Genomic DNA, 16,147 nt, shown 5'->3' with positions numbered 1-16,147 from the left:
TTAGCGTGTTTATTCACATCAAGAGCTCTCCTGTCTAAAGTACGTTTGAATTTCTCCGCACTTTTGATCTGCATCTTGAATAGACAGGCTATAATGCAAATTAGCAATTGATTCTGGCTCTGTTATTTCTTTCACCTGACTCCTCCATACCCAAAATGCGAGGCCGACTAGAAGTTCAGCGTCCCTCTCCGACGACCGTCTCCTTTACCGTATCGAATGCGCCCCAGCAGTCAAGTTCCCCCGCCAAAATCATATTCGGTCTCCAAGTACTTCTGCGTACGGTTTTGTTTTTCTGTGTTATTGGTGTCGGCATCGCGCGTGTCCGAAACCTCTTCTTCCAAGCAGATGGGAGGGTGATAAGCTGGCCAGCCCTCTGGTCGAGCCCGCTTGGATCCAAACTGTGTCGCTTGGTGGATTCATACAATCCACTGGGAATTGCCGTGGCTGGTGCATTGGTGATATACGGTGTTTTCAGAAGAGGTCATATCGGTGGGTTGAGAAGGAAGAGTTGGCTTTATTGCTGTGCATGGCTGATTGTTCGACAGAGGAATCGCTCTTGGTTATTCGAGGTTTCGGAATCCAGACCTCGACATCTTCCTCGACATATCTTTCTACTGCCTCAACGAGGTTCATTCCTACGACGCAAATCCAGGATATTGTGATTCACGAAGCCTTCAAGGGCTTCGAAGTCCGCTTCTATTTGGCGGTCATTGTTGAAGGCGAGCTTGATGCCCTGGTGGTCTTCCCGGTATGTAATATCCTCAGCGTTATACTTTCAGACCTAATTTTGCGACTAGCACATGTTGCCCAGGCGAGAGATCTTAGAGCAGGTTTGGAGAGGTTCTCGACGGTGTCTTTACGATGCGAAGTCATGACATACCCACAGTCTCCTGCCTCAAAATTTTTGCTCGTGCAAAAGCCTACCTTTCTCAAGCCCGAGGCTCGATGCTTTATCAATTATATACAGCGAAATTCATTCCGGTGCCGCTTGTGCACCCTCCATCCTTGCTAGTCTTCGCTGCTTTGTGAGAAGTCCCTTGGCATTTTGAACTTCCACGGTCTCCATCTTACCCTTCTCGTCGACACGGATGTATTTCCCACCAACAACAGTATCGTTTCCACCACACCAGACCTTGGCACCTCTGTGTCCTCTTTTGGAATAACCCGCCTTTTGCCACTGTTTGTCAAGATTTTCCACGTTCTGATTACCCTGGCTGACAGTCAAGTCTAGCAGAGCACCCGCTAGAATCTCATCTATCTTTCGCTTTCTCCAAACGGCCCACAGACTTTCAACGGTACCCCGCAGCCCGAATTTGCTATCACCCTTGGCGGTTCCCTTGCAGTTTGCGGCATTGTCACCAGCATAAACCCAGTTCAAGGAATCCTGGCGACTGTCGGAATTTAGATCGGGGAAAATGCAATCCCAAAGCACCAGCGGAGCATCATCAGCCATTGCATAGATTGGCTTTTGTGGATTCTTGGTAATGTCCAGCAGTTCAGGGACGATAGATGGGGACTCGAATCCCTGTCCGACTAGGAACAGAATTGCAACCATGTGTCGCACCTGGTGCCACAAGAAGGCAGAACCGTGGAGGTTAAACGAGTAGACCTGAGGGATACTTTGAGAAACCGTATTGGGAGTCGTCAAATCCGGTTCGGGCACACAACCCTCTTTGGCCTGGAATCCAGGTTGGCCAACATACCCCACGGGGTTGACCTTGGGATTGACGGCTTCGATACTAGAGTGAAGGATAATGCGTTCGAAATTATCAATCTGCTTGTTGGTGTCCAACTTGCAGAAATTCCGGAAGTCATGCATACCCTCGAAATGCTTAGCTGCCTCGCGCATAGCCTCGATGTCGAGCCAGCCCTCACGGAACTCAGCACGCGGGCCATTGCCGTTCTCGGCGCGGTTCTGGAACCCAAGGGGCCCAGGGGTGGGAGCGAACGCGGGGTTGGTGAAGAAGTACTTGTACCGACGTTCACGGCAGGAGAAGCGGGCATCGAAACCAGGCGGCGGGTTAGGACACCAAGCCAGGACCCGGATGTCTTCCGGAAGCACCCTGTTTAGAACATTGATATAGTTCATCTCATCGGCTACATCATCCCACTCCTTTTCAGTAGATCCCGAGTCAACGCGCATCGCATCTTCGCCTTCGGTGGGAGTCTTGGGCATGGGTCGTTGACTGCGGACCCGCAGTCCAATAACCTGCCCAAAAGCGCTCACGCCCTTATCCGTACGACCTGCCTTGGAGTAATCGCATCCATCCCAATAAAGGTGGTAGGGGCGCATGGGGACGCGCTCCCCTCTTTCGGTCGGCTCAAGATCAGAGGTAGTGCCGGGGGAGATGAGCTTTGTACGCCGCAATGCCTTCCACATAATCTCTTCAACGGTAGGCAGAGGCGTGGTATTGCCGTTTGTATGTTCGAGCCCATTGTATGCCTGTCCCAGATATGCGAACTTGAGCGCAATAAACCGCGTTGTGTATTTGGAGGGGTCGAAGCTGCGCTCTGGTCTTGGAGGTTTCGGGGCTTTGACAAGCCGCGTCGGCGCAAGCACTGGGGTAGTGTCGCTATCTTGAGGAGAGTGTGGTCGCTTCGTAGAAGGATTGAAGGACTCGGTAAGAGGGATCGCAGCCTCATGGACGTCGGTAGCGATGGGCGCAGAAGAAGAGCAGGGTGTCTGCAACGATTCTTCGGTTGGCGCTGTGAACTCTGTCGTCTTAGAGGAAAGCTGGCGCTCTAACTCTGTTATGCGCGCGATCAGGCTGGAATTACTCCAGGCCGAGTAGTCGGGTTGGCCCTTGCTTTTAGTGTCCTCCATGGTTTGGGGTGTGAGAGTGCGAGATTGGCACAGGTATCGTGCTTGCCTGAGAGCGTGCTGTATGTTGCAACTCAGTGGAAAGAGTCTAGCAGACACTCTCCACATACCACATCAGCGACTGAGTCAAGGATTGGATTGGTGCGGACGTTTAACCGGCGGGGATCGAAATTGAAAAAGTTGCGCGGAGGCGCTGTTTGGTGTATTTTTTGTATTGAGTCCCTGTACGAAGGTGTAATTACATACACTTTATGGTCATAGCTGTATGTATTCAATGTATATCACTGTACTATGATAGCTTGTCTGTAGATAAATTACCGTATGGGCTTTTCGAATCATAAATCAAGTAATCTAATGTTTCAATAAGTATAAATAACATGAGGTTAGGACTAGCGAATCAATATATATATGTCAACAACCGTGTTGGAACGCCAAGCATCGAACTTGATCACCCAAAGTATTCTCTGAAATCAAATACAAGCGGCGAAGTTACTTATATAGACTGTCCTACATTCACAACTGAGACAATTCTCTGCAATATACTTGTTAATTGACCGGCCGAAGGGTGCAAGTTGATCAATACCTGGACAGTTGCACATAAATCGAATCAACAGCCATTCCAGCATGGCTGAGGCAGATCCTCACCCAGACGGTAACAAACCAGTCTCTTTACTTCTACTCGGAGATGAAGGATGTGGGAAATCAACATTCTTAGCGTGAGTACCTAGTCGTCCGACGGACTGCAGCCTAGAAGCTAATCTCCTGGGCTATATATATGACGTTATATGGGAACCTGCTAACATGATTCAGTCGCCTAAAGAGTGGAAGGCCATCCCCATCAGGCCCCTCTAATAATGACTCAAATACCATTGAACTACTACGAGATAGTGATCAGCCTTTCATTTACGACATCCGGTTCGCAAAAAAAACATTTACTCTAGAACTTAACGACACATCCAACCCAAACCAGCATTGGACAAGCCTTCGTCCTGACTTGGTCGTTCTAGCCTATGATATCTCCAATCGAGACACACTTGCTGGACTAAAGGAGGTAAGCCAAATATATAATTGGAGTAATTGAAAATTGTTCTGAAATTTAACACTATTGCTTAGTGGCGAAATGATATTACCCGTTACTTCCAGTACGGTCACGGCGAGCGCCTTCCAGTAATGATGCTGGGCCTGAAAAGGGATCTACGGAGGGAAGGCGAGGGAATCATCTATCCACAAGAGGTGAGTAACTATGAACTGGTGTTTCACGCCTTGAAAATTGACAGTTATCTAGGCCTATCGTATTGCGCAGGAACTTGTTTGCGATAGATATGCCGAGTGTTCGGCTGTCACAGGCGAGCTGCTCGCAGAGACGTTTGAAGATCTTGCTAGATTGGCGGCAATGACGACTACTGCAAAAGGTGGCCAGACTGAGGGCACTTCTTGCGTTATTCTTTGATTATTTCGTCGTCCATGTTCGAATATGCGGCTTTCTAATGTTGAACTTTATTTTTCTATTCTTAACAGCCTATGTTTCAGCTAGAGAGTATGCTCCATGGAATCACTAAGGTATTACAGACGACAGACCAGATTCTAGATAACATATCATGGAGACAACCGGCACAGCTAGCACAGATATCAGTGGATCCCTTTCTCTCAATAAGCCTTTCTAGCTAGCACTTAGACCGCTACCAGGCTGGGCGGGTGGAACGGCTGTCGTCTGCGCGCTAGCTAGTATAGATGAACAATGAAGTCTACAGCCAGACACATACACTACAAAACCTACTGGATATGATACCGAGCACAACCTTTTCAGATTACTAGAATACACACAGGGAAGAACCAAGGTAACGATTAAGTCCACCTTGTGAATTGACAGCACAGGGCTTTCCCCCAGAAGCTTCGTAAATAAAAGCAACTGGATCTCTTTCCCTCATAAGCGCCAGTCAATGATTGGCAATGGCAATTCCTCCCCGATGCAAAAACATGGAAATAAAAAAAAGTGCTGGTAAGATGAGACCACTGAGGCAAAAGATTGAAAGGTTCCCGGTGAAAGCTCGTTTTCTTCTGTTTTTCAGTTTCTTTTCGTTTTTTTGAGAATTGCACACAGGGACTAGGATAGACATGTCAAGGGAATTTGAGGGAGATTGTAATCCATTGTTGTGAATGGAGTAGATGGTGTATAGGAGAAAACAAGAGCCTTTCCTTGATTCCCGTGCCTCGAAGGACCCAGAAAATCATCAATCATCCCGGATCACCCAACTTTTTATTGTGATCAAGCTTCCCCCCTCTCAACGACTATCCTTGTCACCGCGGAGCAATTTACCACTTAGCCTCACCAGCGGCGGGCTGAGCCTCAGCCCACTCGGTGGTAGCGGGAGCGGAGCTGGCAGCCCAGTCACCACCCTCGGCATCCCAGCTGGTGGCACCAGCAGTAGCGGTGGCAGCGGAGGCAGCAGCGAAGGCAGTGCCGGGGTTACCAGCGCCAGGGGCGGAGGCATCCCAGTTCTCACCAGCGAAGCCGGACTCGACGGCACCAGCACCGATCTCATCAGCACCGGGGACCTTGGCCTCATCGGCGATCTCCTTGTTCTCCTCGGCCTCGGGGTCGCGGTAGAAGTAGAGATCGACAACGGTATCCCACTCGGTCTCGCGGGTAGCGAGGGTACCGCGGAGACGGAGGACCTCACGGGCGAGCATCCACCAGACGAGACCGATGGCGTGACGACCCTTGTTGTTGGTGGGGATGGCAACATCGACGAAGTCGGTGGGGGAGTCAGTGTCGCAAAGGGCAATGACGGGGATGTTGACGTAAGAGGCCTCCTTGATGGCCTGGGAATCAGTGCGGGGATCGGTCACGATGATGAGACGGGGCTCCTTGAAAGAGCGGGTGATGTAGTTGGTGAAGTTACCGGGGGTGAAACGACCGGCAATGGCGGTAGCACCGGTGTGGGAGGCGAACTTCAGGACAGCACGCTGACCGTAGGGACGAGCGGAGATGACACAGACATCGGCGGGGTTGTCAATGGCGGCGATGATACGGGCGGCCAGGACGATCTTCTCCCTATTGCAGTGAATCATATATTAGACACTATACTACAGTCAGAAGTCACTTGGCTGTCGCGCATACCAGGTCTTGCCAATGTTCAGGACGTTGACACCGTCGGCGCGGAGCTTCCAGAGGTAAGGCTCCATGTGCACCTGAAGGTTCTTGGAACCAAGGTGGCACTGCGCGGCAAGGAGCATCTCAATGTCCTGCGCGGTAGGGTTGAAAACCGGGGGAAGCTGGGAAGGGGCCATGTTGGGCGATTGATGGATTGATGAGTTGGAGGATCAATCGTCTGGCTCTTGTCGTGGTGATGGAGGGAAAAAGATCAAAGCCAAGCCGCAAAATTGTTGCACTCTCGCGATTCGGGAGAATTTCGCTTGCGTGCGCTAGGGCTAGGGCTCCGGGGCTGGGCAATTGATTACATAATATTAGTCTTGATTCCTCGTTCACGTGATACTAGGTGCCTCAGTCAGCGGACGTCCTGACTAGGATTAGCGTAACTAGACCTCCGGCCGCAAGATTTCCCGACCAAAGGTCAATGGAAAAGAGAAGTTGATTGTGACAATAAAGCCATCTACTCGCCAGCTACGCCCACCATGCCCCCGCGCGTTTCAGTCCAGTCCTCTCTGAAGGCATTGACCGGTATGCTACTTGAAATCCGTCATACCAATCGTTCAATTACCTGGGTGCTAACCAAGACTTGTTTAGGATCAACCTACGGATATAGCCCGTTGTCTAATTCGGTCAACACTACTACCAGAGCTGTGTCCAGCAAGGTTCAAATTCGAAAGAAACATGACCCGTTCTTGATGGCCCAGGCGCGCCAGCGCAAGGCAGCGAACGTCTCCCGCCAGAAAGTCCTTGCAGAGGAACGGAACTCCTCGGTTGGCGACCCTGTGAAGAGCCAGCCGACACCATTTATCCTAGAGATGACAGCAATCCAAACCAACTCTCACATCCCATCATCTTTGGCTGGGGATCTCAACTACTACTTGAAGTCGAATGAGCTGGATGCCGCTCTCGACTTCTCCAAGGATTTGACCGCACCGCTTAAAAACCCTGATCGCAACACAGCCGATCCTCAGGTTGAGAAGGAGGCAGTGAATTTGCATAACCAAGAGCATAAGAATGCCCAAGAAGCAATCAACCGGATTGTGAACTTGAACAACGGAAACACCAAGGACCGCGTGCGCCTCAACATTACAAAGTGCATCGAAACATTCGGGCGACACTACACAGACTTAAATCTCCCACCAAAGCCTTCGGCTGTGGTCCATGGATCTGCCCCTGTGCATCCGGAACGCGCGCCGCGCGTCGGACCCGATACTGGCTCTGCAGAGGTGCAAGCCGCGATCCTGACCGTGAAAATCATGAACCTCTCCCGACACCTCGAGACTGCCAACAAGGACAAACACAACAAGCGTAACATGCAACTGCTAGTCCACAAGCGCCAGAAGCTGCTGCAATATGTCCGCAAGAAGGAACGCGGAGGTCCCCGGTGGCAGAACCTGATGGGGACATTGGGATTGTCTGACGCTGCGTGGAAGGGAGAAATTGCTCTATGAAGGGCTTTGTTTAATAAGAGGTCTTTTGTGTGTCTGCACCATTCTCTTCTTTTGTGATTGGCTGGATTTGAAAAAGTATCAGCGTGTTACCTTGTATCATCTATCTAGGAGCTAGCGAGGGCTACTTGTTGGTCTATGTCTCTATTTCTATGTTTCGCCCGCAGAGTATCTGTACAAATAGCATTGTTTCTTTTCCCACATCCATTCTTATGTTGAAATCATCTGAAGTAGCCAACTTGCTATTGGAGCATAAGTTCTAGAATGTATGAAGTTTCCTCTAAATGATCAGTGGTATTTTCATATGAGATGGCAATATCTCGATTATGTAGGCTATTGGCTACAGACACTTTAAGTATATGAAAGCTTTATCGCTAGATTTTGATGGCTATACGGAGCAAATATTCTGACCGAGCAAAGACTTGTACAAAATAGAGAGAGAACGGGCTATTTTGGGCTTATTTAAGAGTAACTGCACCTTGCCAGGTGACGGTATTGGGTCATCCCAGAAAAGCCAATTCTCACCCTAATAATAGAGCTGCACGTTTCCTAAGCAGAAATAGCATTTATACTACCCTACAATCTGGGAATTCCTTAGGCATATTAGTGGATAGTAAACCGATGTAAAATTGACTGCTTTCTGCTGCACCCTCCTAATCTAACGTTAAATTCGGATTAAGAGTAAGTCTTGACTAGCTAGATAGCTATACTACATAATTCTTACTCTCTACTAACCTGAAATATGGCAGAAGAGTGCGCTAATTTAATGATTCCTCGCGCGAATGCGGAGGAAATGTCCAGTTATAAGTCTTGATATATGTCAGAATCTAGGATGAATACTGTTATTTTTCATTCCTGATACAGTTGGGTCACGTGACTGACCAGGCTGGTATTTCTGCAGAAAAACCAACTCAGATGGTTTTTCGCCCGAAAAACCAGTCCCACAGTTTTTCGCCCGAAAAACATCCTTTCATTTTGTTTTGTTTGTTTTGATTACTAAGTTGTCCACAAGATTGTCATGTTTTAGGACTATTGTCATTTTTAGAAAGTTAGAGAATTTATTGAGATTTTTCTGCCATATATACAATCGCCTTACCACCGTTTTTCCGTCAGTTATGAGCCCGGAATCGCTTTAAACTTGACTCTTACAATTTTTCAACCTTTTATCCCATTTTGAACACGCCATTTAGTCAACATTGAGACACCTGGCCACGTATCGGGATACCCCTGAAAAACAAGACTCGACCCCGAAAGCAACAACAACCAATCACAATCGGAATTCGTTTAGGACTGCGATTCAGATATCATGGTAGATTATCATCCTCTCTCTGCGATACCTTCTCGCGTAATTTTGAAGGATTCGACTAATTGGGTGCTATGGCTCACAACCATTTAGGCCATTGCCCAAACATATAACATTTGGGATTATTACAACCCTAAACTGGAAAAGGAACTAGATCGACCGGTCGCACTAATTGTACCAAAATGGGAAGATATTAAGAAGGAGTATGGAAATGACTGGTATAACGTCTTCAATGTTCTGAATAGCGAATACCAAGAAAAGAAGACTGCCTATAATAGGGGTCTCTAAGGATTCAATATAGTGGCAAATGCCATTAAATCGAACGTTCTCCCGTCTTATCAGGCATTCCTAACTCAGGATTCTCCCTGGGCGCTGCTTCGAAATTTGCGATAGTGCTATGCTCCTGAGTGTGACCCTATGTATAGATCGAATTTAAGAGTGGAATGGAATAATCTAGACCGAGGTCTAGACTGGAATATAAACATCGAAAAATGGTTACTGAAATGGGAAACTCTGTATACTCGTTATATTGCAGCTGAAGTCAGTGAAGCAAAGGACGCAGTAATGCAATTCCTATAAGCAATCATAACTATCTCACCGGAATTCTTTGCTGTAAGACTTAGAGACGTGTAGCAAAGTCTATCCTAAGAAAAGATATAATAAGAGAGAACTATCGAGTTTAGTGAGCTGTTATCTTACTACAAAACTTAATGGGACAGTACTATTGGTAGATAAGCTATATAAAAAGGCATGTTAAAAGCTGTTTTCTCGACCTAGTAAGGATATTAAGAAGCCTAGCCAGTATCTACCAATGAGAATAGCGGAACTGGAAATAGCAAACGAGCTAAATCTATAAACGATATACTATTCTTCAGAAGAAAATGTCCCTATGGATATAGTGGCAAATACAACCACCTAGTATAGAAATGCTGGGGGGCCTACCCAGATCTTGTTCTAGAAGGGTATACCTAAGACCTAGAATATAAGAAGGCCTGGGACAAAGTAATGAAAGAGGATCCTGTGTGGAAAGCATTTATCGATAAAAGATACGAAGAACTAGGAATAGCGCCTAAAAAGAACAGAAGTTAGTAAGCGAATGCTACGATATAAAGCGAAGAACTGGGATTTTTTGCAATAGAAGAAGAAACTCTAGACGCTATTTTCTAAACCCATGAAACCATGCCAATGAATAAACGATGGCTGGTTGATATAGGTGTATAAGTTTATATTTACAACGATCGCAACCTCTTTGTTACCTTCGAAGAAACCGAGAGCATAATCAAGGTCGGTGACATAGCCTTAACGGTTACTGGAATTAGAAAAGTCGAAATCAATGGCATTGATCCAGTCACTAATTAGATAAAGAAAATGACTTTATATAATGCCAAGTACTCTCTAAATTTCCATACAAACCTTATTACTCATAACCTTATGTTTAAGAAAACAGGTACTTTCCTGAATTTTAAAAAGAACTGGATTGAGAAGAACGGAATCCCGCTGTATAAAATATATAAGGAATAGAATCTCTTATGGTTATCTTAACCTCCGGGTTTTCGGTCAGGGTTTAAAATCCCTAAAATACAAAATGGTTCATTAGCACTTGCTATATTAAAAAGATCAGAAAAAGAACTAAAATCCGAAGTATCACTTGAAACATGGCATAGACGACTAGGCTATATTAGAAAAAAGAGAATTAAAAAACTCTCTGAGATGACAGAAGGTATGATAATTACTAGAAGTAACCCTGAGAATCAGGTATATAAAGCTTGCTAGCTAGCAGATGTACCAAAGCAGATATCTTAGAGAAGAATCGGCACGACCTATGGCATACTAGGATATGTATATTTCGATCTAGTATAGAATCAGCCAGTATGGAATAGACATGTTTGGTTGATACATTTTTACCTCAATGGAATCAAATGCCACTTTGTATTCACATATGTCAAGAAAAACGACTGTCAAATGGCGGTTAGGAAATTTATTACTCTAGTCAAGAACTGGCTAAATGTCAGGATCAGAGTTTTCTACTATGATAATAAATGGAGCGCAGGCAATGAGGTAGAAAACATGATTAAAGCCGAAGGGTATATTATTGAATACTTACTACTAGACCTACTAGAAATGAATGGCCCTGTAGAGAGATTAGGAGGGGTAATTATTAAAATGGTAAGAACCTTTATCAACGATACTGATCTTCTAAAAACCATGTGGACGGAAGCGGTATATGCAGTAGTGTATATTACAAACAGGGTACCAATAAAGATTGAAAACCAATGGGTCATACCATGGTTAGAACTCATGAAACTTGCCGTACCTGATAGGATCAAGCACCAAAGGATCAACCTATCAAACCTTAGGGTATATGGATGCTTAGTATACTCACGAATTGTTGATTCCAAATGTGTCCAATCCGAAAAAATGGCACCTTATGTAGAAATTGGCTATCTAGTAGGATATGTGTCGAAGAACCTATATAGAATTTGGTTCCCATACAAAGGTGGCAAGAATGGAAGAGTCGATGTCGTAAGGGATGCTGTGTTCGATGAATCTCGATAATACAAATCGTTAGAGAAGCTAGAATTTGAAGACGCGATTAGCATAATCACTGATAGCATAGAGAAAATGTACTGGCCTATGGTACTGACAATGGACCAAGCTTAAGCTAAGCTAGGAAGTCAGATGCAAATGCTACTATCGGTTGCTAGAATAGCTCTCCACGATGATGCTGAGTATACCTAGTAAGGCGTTGATCTATATGGGGATAACTAATAAGTTGATGATAAGGATGATCGTTAAGATAATCATAATAATGATCAATAGAGAGATAATAGAGAGAGAGAGTTGCAAGAAGAAAATAGGAGACAGCAAATACCTATTGCTATATAAAAGGAATCATCTGATCTACTACCAACCCCGATATCAAACAAACCGAGGGATTAGGTAAGAGAGCATATACCGGGATCCTTCCCAGCAGATATCCCTTTGCCAATATCACCACCTTTGCAAGCTTCATCACCAAATTCATCAAGATCATCAAACCAACCTTTGTTTCTATTAATATCACAATTACCAAGACCAATTCCATCATTATCGTCGTTAGAAACGCAGAGATAGGCAAGAAATGCCATCTTAATAACACCAGATCCTATCTCAGTGATACCATCGATCGAATCTAGGGGGGAGGTACAAATGGGAGATGAGAATAATCATAATAATCCTATCTTAGAGAGTGAACTTCAACTACAATGCGAGCTTAAACAGACCCCGATGCCATAAGAAGAGACGTCTTTACCTCGATCCTTATTAGCCCAGCCAGATTATAGGAGACCGAGATCAGACGGAATCGACCCTGCCAATATCATCACTGGGACTAGATCTAGAAGGAACAGGGATTATGGGACATATATGATACTGGAAGAAGAAGAGCTGCCTGAATTAATTTATGCATTCTTAACCAGGATGAACGAGAGGTTTGAAAGAAAAGAAAGACCTCACAAAGATCAACTTCCTCCACCACCACGAAATTGGGCGGAATTGAAAAACCATGCTTATATAAAAGAATTCAAAGTAGTAGTAGAATTTGAGATTGAAACCCTGCGAAGAAAAGAAACCTTCTCTCAGGTCCTAATACCAAACACAAAAGGCACATAGATACTACCCCTGAAGTAGGTTTTTATATACAAATTTGATGCAGACGGTATGCTTGAAAAGTTCAAAGCGCGGATCTGTGTACGAGGAGATCTTCAATGGATGACAATAGACGAGAAAAGAGCTGCTATACTAGCAGTTAAAACCACGAGAGCTATCTTTGCACTTGTGGCAGCATTCGACCTCGATATGAAACAAAGAGATGTGGTCAATGTATTTTTGAACTCAATCCTATAAAGTGAGGTATATATACGTTGCCTGCCAGGATTTGAAATTTTAAATGAGTGCTGGATGCTACACAAAGCATTATATGGTCTAAGAATGGTACTAAGGCTATGGCAGCAAGAAGTAATACGTGTTCTTGTTAAGCTAGGATTGATTCTAGTACCAGAAGATCCCTGTATTTTTGTGATGATTAGCATTATTGTTTTCTTCTATATTGACAATATTATCATTATTAACCACCCGAAGTATGCTAACCAAGCAATGTATTTAGATTAATAGATGAAAAAGCACTGGGAACTGCGTGAGCTAGATGCTAGCTGGTTTCTTAATATCTATATTTTGCGAGATAGAGACCAGAAGAAGCTTTAGCTATGCCAAGACAGCTATATTAAAAGTATGGCGTCGAAATATGATCTGATTACCAGCCGGAAAGTTGATTCTCTAATGAGTATTGAGCTATTGGAACCATTTGATAGAGTTACCACACTAAGCCAGATTCATAGATACTAAGCTAAAGTTGGATCTGCGCAGTATACAACCACCATCTCGAGACCAGACGCTGTAAAAGTGACTAGAAAAGCGGCCGAATTCTTGCTAAACCCTGGTCCTAAACACATTGACGCTATTAACCGCGTTATCTAATACCTATATCAGACTAGGTTTTGGGCTATCGAATATGGGATTAGAAGAAATAACCCAATAAGTGAGACGTCAACAATGCAACTAGCAGCCAAATCAGTGGTTTTTGCTAGCGATGTATCGTTCGGCGATAATAAAGACCGGAAAAGTTCAGAAGGATATATCTGCAAACTTTATAGCGGTCCAATCGACTGGAAAGCGTCTAAACAAAAGACGGTTACCACTTTAACCACCGAAGCTGAGCTTCTAGTACTTGCTGAAGCTAGAAAAACAGTCTAATGGTGGCGCCGAGTCCTCCATGTACTTGGATTTGAACCGTCGCATACACTCTCGATTGTATGCGATAACTAACAGACCGTTGATCTATTGACAAAGGAAGGAGCGTCAATGTATACAAAGCTTCGCCATATGGATATCAATAGATACTGGTTGAAACAAGAAGTCAACGCCGGTCGGGTTAACGTGGATTGGATTCCAACCGCGGAAATGCCCGCTGATGGTCTGACGAAAGCTTTACCCCGCCAGAAACAAGAACGGTTTAGGGAATTGCTTGGAATGTCTGAGATTGGTCATCTGATCAGTCATGAAAACAGACGTTAATTGATTGAGACAGCTCTTAAAGCTCTAAATTGTGATCGCTTCAAAAGCTGGGGGGTGTGTCAGAATCTAGGATGAATACTGTTATTTTTCATTCCTGATACAGTTGGGTCACGTGACTGACCAGGCTGGTATTTCTGCAGAAAAACCAACTCAGATGGTTTTTCGCCCGAAAAACCAGTCCCACAGTTTTTCGCCCGAAAAACATCCTTTCATTTTGTTTTGTTTGTTTTGATTACTAAGTTGTCCACAAGATTGTCATGTTTTAGGACTATTGTCATTTTTAGAAAGTTAGAGAATTTATTGAGATTTTTCTGCCACATATACAATCGCCTTACCACCGTTTTTCCGTCAATATAATTTAGGATATTCCGGGACTTATGATACACCGCCCGGTATGCGCATTCAACCACAGCAAGTGTCCGCAGGCCGTCTTGCCACACCAAGCACTACCGAATAGGAGGCCACTACGGTAGTAATGTAGTAGTATTTCGGGATTGACCCACTTTAGCTGCAGGCAATGTACACAATGGGCCAATGGAATCCCTTCTCATTGGGACCACCTCCGCAGCCTCCAAGCAATACTATTGGTAGGCCCCCGTACCTGTCTTTGTAGGTCTACTACTCGAAGAACTGTCTCTCATAATTTCTCCTCTTGTCTGCCCTCTGTTCTCTGCTCGGGTCTCACAGGGCTAGTTTCCTCTCGAGCGGATTTTTCAAAAAGAGTCCTCTCTCAAGAGAAGACGTTTGTTCCGAAATTTCCAAGAAAGCATATTTCCTGAGACGATCTACCATAGCACTCGTAGCTTCTAGATAGGAACAAGAGTATCAATCTTTAATCAACAAATAAGGAGCGGACTCAAAGACTCGATGACTCCTCCGCACAATTTGAATTTGGGCCGAAACATCATGTTGGCGAGTCATGGCACCATCAGTAAAACCAAATGGGGCTCAAGAGTCTGGACTCTCGTATACTACCTGCTTAGAGTGGATTCTAGACATAGTGCTATACAGTTCTCTCGATGAGGAACCGCCGACATTTTTGCGCAGCTAGATGATAGCGCCTTGCAAGGTCGCTCGCACCGATGTAACCCCATTGGAAGAGGCAGGGTCTTGCTTTGCTGTCAATCTGTTGGGTTTTGATCGATTAGCTATGACTGAGGTTTAGGCTTCTTATGTTGCCTCATCATGGTCCGTCCCACTTCTCTATGTTAATAGATCGAATACATCGTACATACATCACTACCAATTGAATTGAAAAATAAGCCAACCCTCCCAATCCGTATGTTAAGCGCCAAACTCCTCCTCCCCAATGATATGCAGTCCAGTTCCCAATCCTCGTAATAGGGAGGGGTCGGAAGATATAAAGAGCCAATATCTTTTCGTCGGTGTAGAATAACTCTTGCCATGACCCCAAGCATCGAGAGGTTTTCCTCGGGTTGAAAGCTCTCAATCCATATATCTTTGTCCGTACTGCCTTAGTTCGAAATATGTCTACTGCTCGAGGAGGCATCAATTACGTTCGGTTCTTTTTCTACCGTAATAACAACTTTAGCGACGAGTTGAAGGAACAGATAGTTGCTTTGGTATATTCAGCAGCGCGTACTCGACTGTTGGCCCCCAAGGCAATCTTGATTCGGTTAGTGAACGCTCGAGCCTTGCTCCAGACGTCTGGGTAGCTTCTTTTCTCCCTTTTTGCTATATGTCTCTATACATAGCCCTTTTAGGGCTTTTTACAACCGCAAATTTAATACTCCAATATGCTAACTATATATACTAGATCTGCCCTACATCGAACAACCAGTTATATGGGCCGACATGTCCTAGATCCTAAAGGATGGCATGTCACCCTCGCTTTTAAGAACACAGAACAACTTGAACTTCAATACCATGTGGCATCTCACGGGTATACAACTGGCCAAAACTCTTTCGCTCTTACGGAAGCCACTCATACGGCACCGAAGCCAGATGACACTCGCCGTAGAGGCCCGAAGTCCATAAATACTGTTTGGCCAGCTGAAACAGACCTTGTCGAATGTAAGCACAATCCAATCGGTTACTCGCACCTGCCAGAATCAGATTGATCATCAAATAAATCTAACATGCGCAGATGTGCGTAATGCTAAACAGCCTCCGTGTTGAAGGTGCAATGAAAATGTCGCATTCGATGTCAATTTTGAGGTGTATCATTTTCTCTTTGGTTTTGTTTTCCGTTCAGTGCAATATGAATTCTAGTCATGTAAATTTTGATTTATATGGAGGTTATATACTATAACGAATTTGTATACAGAATCTTGTTGTATGTTAGGATC

At 44.9% G+C, this 16,147-nt stretch overlaps 5 protein-coding genes across 5 annotated transcripts; 3 read left to right on the top strand and 2 right to left on the bottom strand.

Moving 5' to 3' along the window:
• Positions 1–155: 155 nt before the first annotated feature.
• On the top strand, positions 156–875 carry N7518_007076 (PIG-H family GPI synthesis protein; the record flags this gene model as incomplete). Its single annotated transcript, XM_057188003.1, has 3 exons — positions 156–489; positions 546–748; positions 798–875. 3 exons carry the CDS (start codon positions 156–158, stop codon positions 873–875), a joined length of 615 nt encoding a protein of 204 aa, XP_057039706.1.
• A 98-nt stretch (positions 876–973) lies between these two features.
• On the bottom strand, positions 974–2,824 carry N7518_007075 (pseudouridine synthase DEG1; the record flags this gene model as incomplete). Its single annotated transcript, XM_057188002.1, has 1 exon — positions 974–2,824. One exon carries the CDS (start codon positions 2,822–2,824, stop codon positions 974–976), a length of 1,851 nt encoding a protein of 616 aa, XP_057039705.1.
• Positions 2,825–3,445: 621 nt separating this feature from the next.
• On the top strand, positions 3,446–4,271 carry N7518_007074 (uncharacterized protein; the record flags this gene model as incomplete). The annotated part of the gene is made up of 4 exons (XM_057188001.1): positions 3,446–3,537; positions 3,632–3,872; positions 3,935–4,054; positions 4,107–4,271. 4 exons carry the CDS (start codon positions 3,446–3,448, stop codon positions 4,269–4,271), a joined length of 618 nt encoding a protein of 205 aa, XP_057039704.1.
• An 863-nt stretch (positions 4,272–5,134) lies between these two features.
• Positions 5,135–6,112, bottom strand: rps0 (40S ribosomal protein uS2; the record flags this gene model as incomplete). The annotated part of the gene is made up of 2 exons (XM_057188000.1): positions 5,135–5,876; positions 5,943–6,112. 2 exons carry the CDS (start codon positions 6,110–6,112, stop codon positions 5,135–5,137), a joined length of 912 nt encoding a protein of 303 aa, XP_057039703.1.
• A 345-nt stretch (positions 6,113–6,457) lies between these two features.
• N7518_007072 (mitochondrial 37S ribosomal protein uS15m) lies at positions 6,458–7,426 on the top strand (the record flags this gene model as incomplete). Its single annotated transcript, XM_057187999.1, has 2 exons — positions 6,458–6,503; positions 6,570–7,426. 2 exons carry the CDS (start codon positions 6,458–6,460, stop codon positions 7,424–7,426), a joined length of 903 nt encoding a protein of 300 aa, XP_057039702.1.
• Positions 7,427–16,147: the final 8,721 nt, after the last annotated feature.

This window comes from Penicillium psychrosexuale (assembly GCF_028828465.1).
Source record: "Penicillium psychrosexuale strain IBT 29551 chromosome Unknown utg000004l, whole genome shotgun sequence".
Classification (NCBI taxonomy): domain Eukaryota; kingdom Fungi; phylum Ascomycota; class Eurotiomycetes; order Eurotiales; family Aspergillaceae; genus Penicillium; species Penicillium psychrosexuale.
The sequence above is the reverse complement of the archived record's forward strand: the minus strand, read 5'-3'. Positions and strand labels throughout refer to the sequence as shown.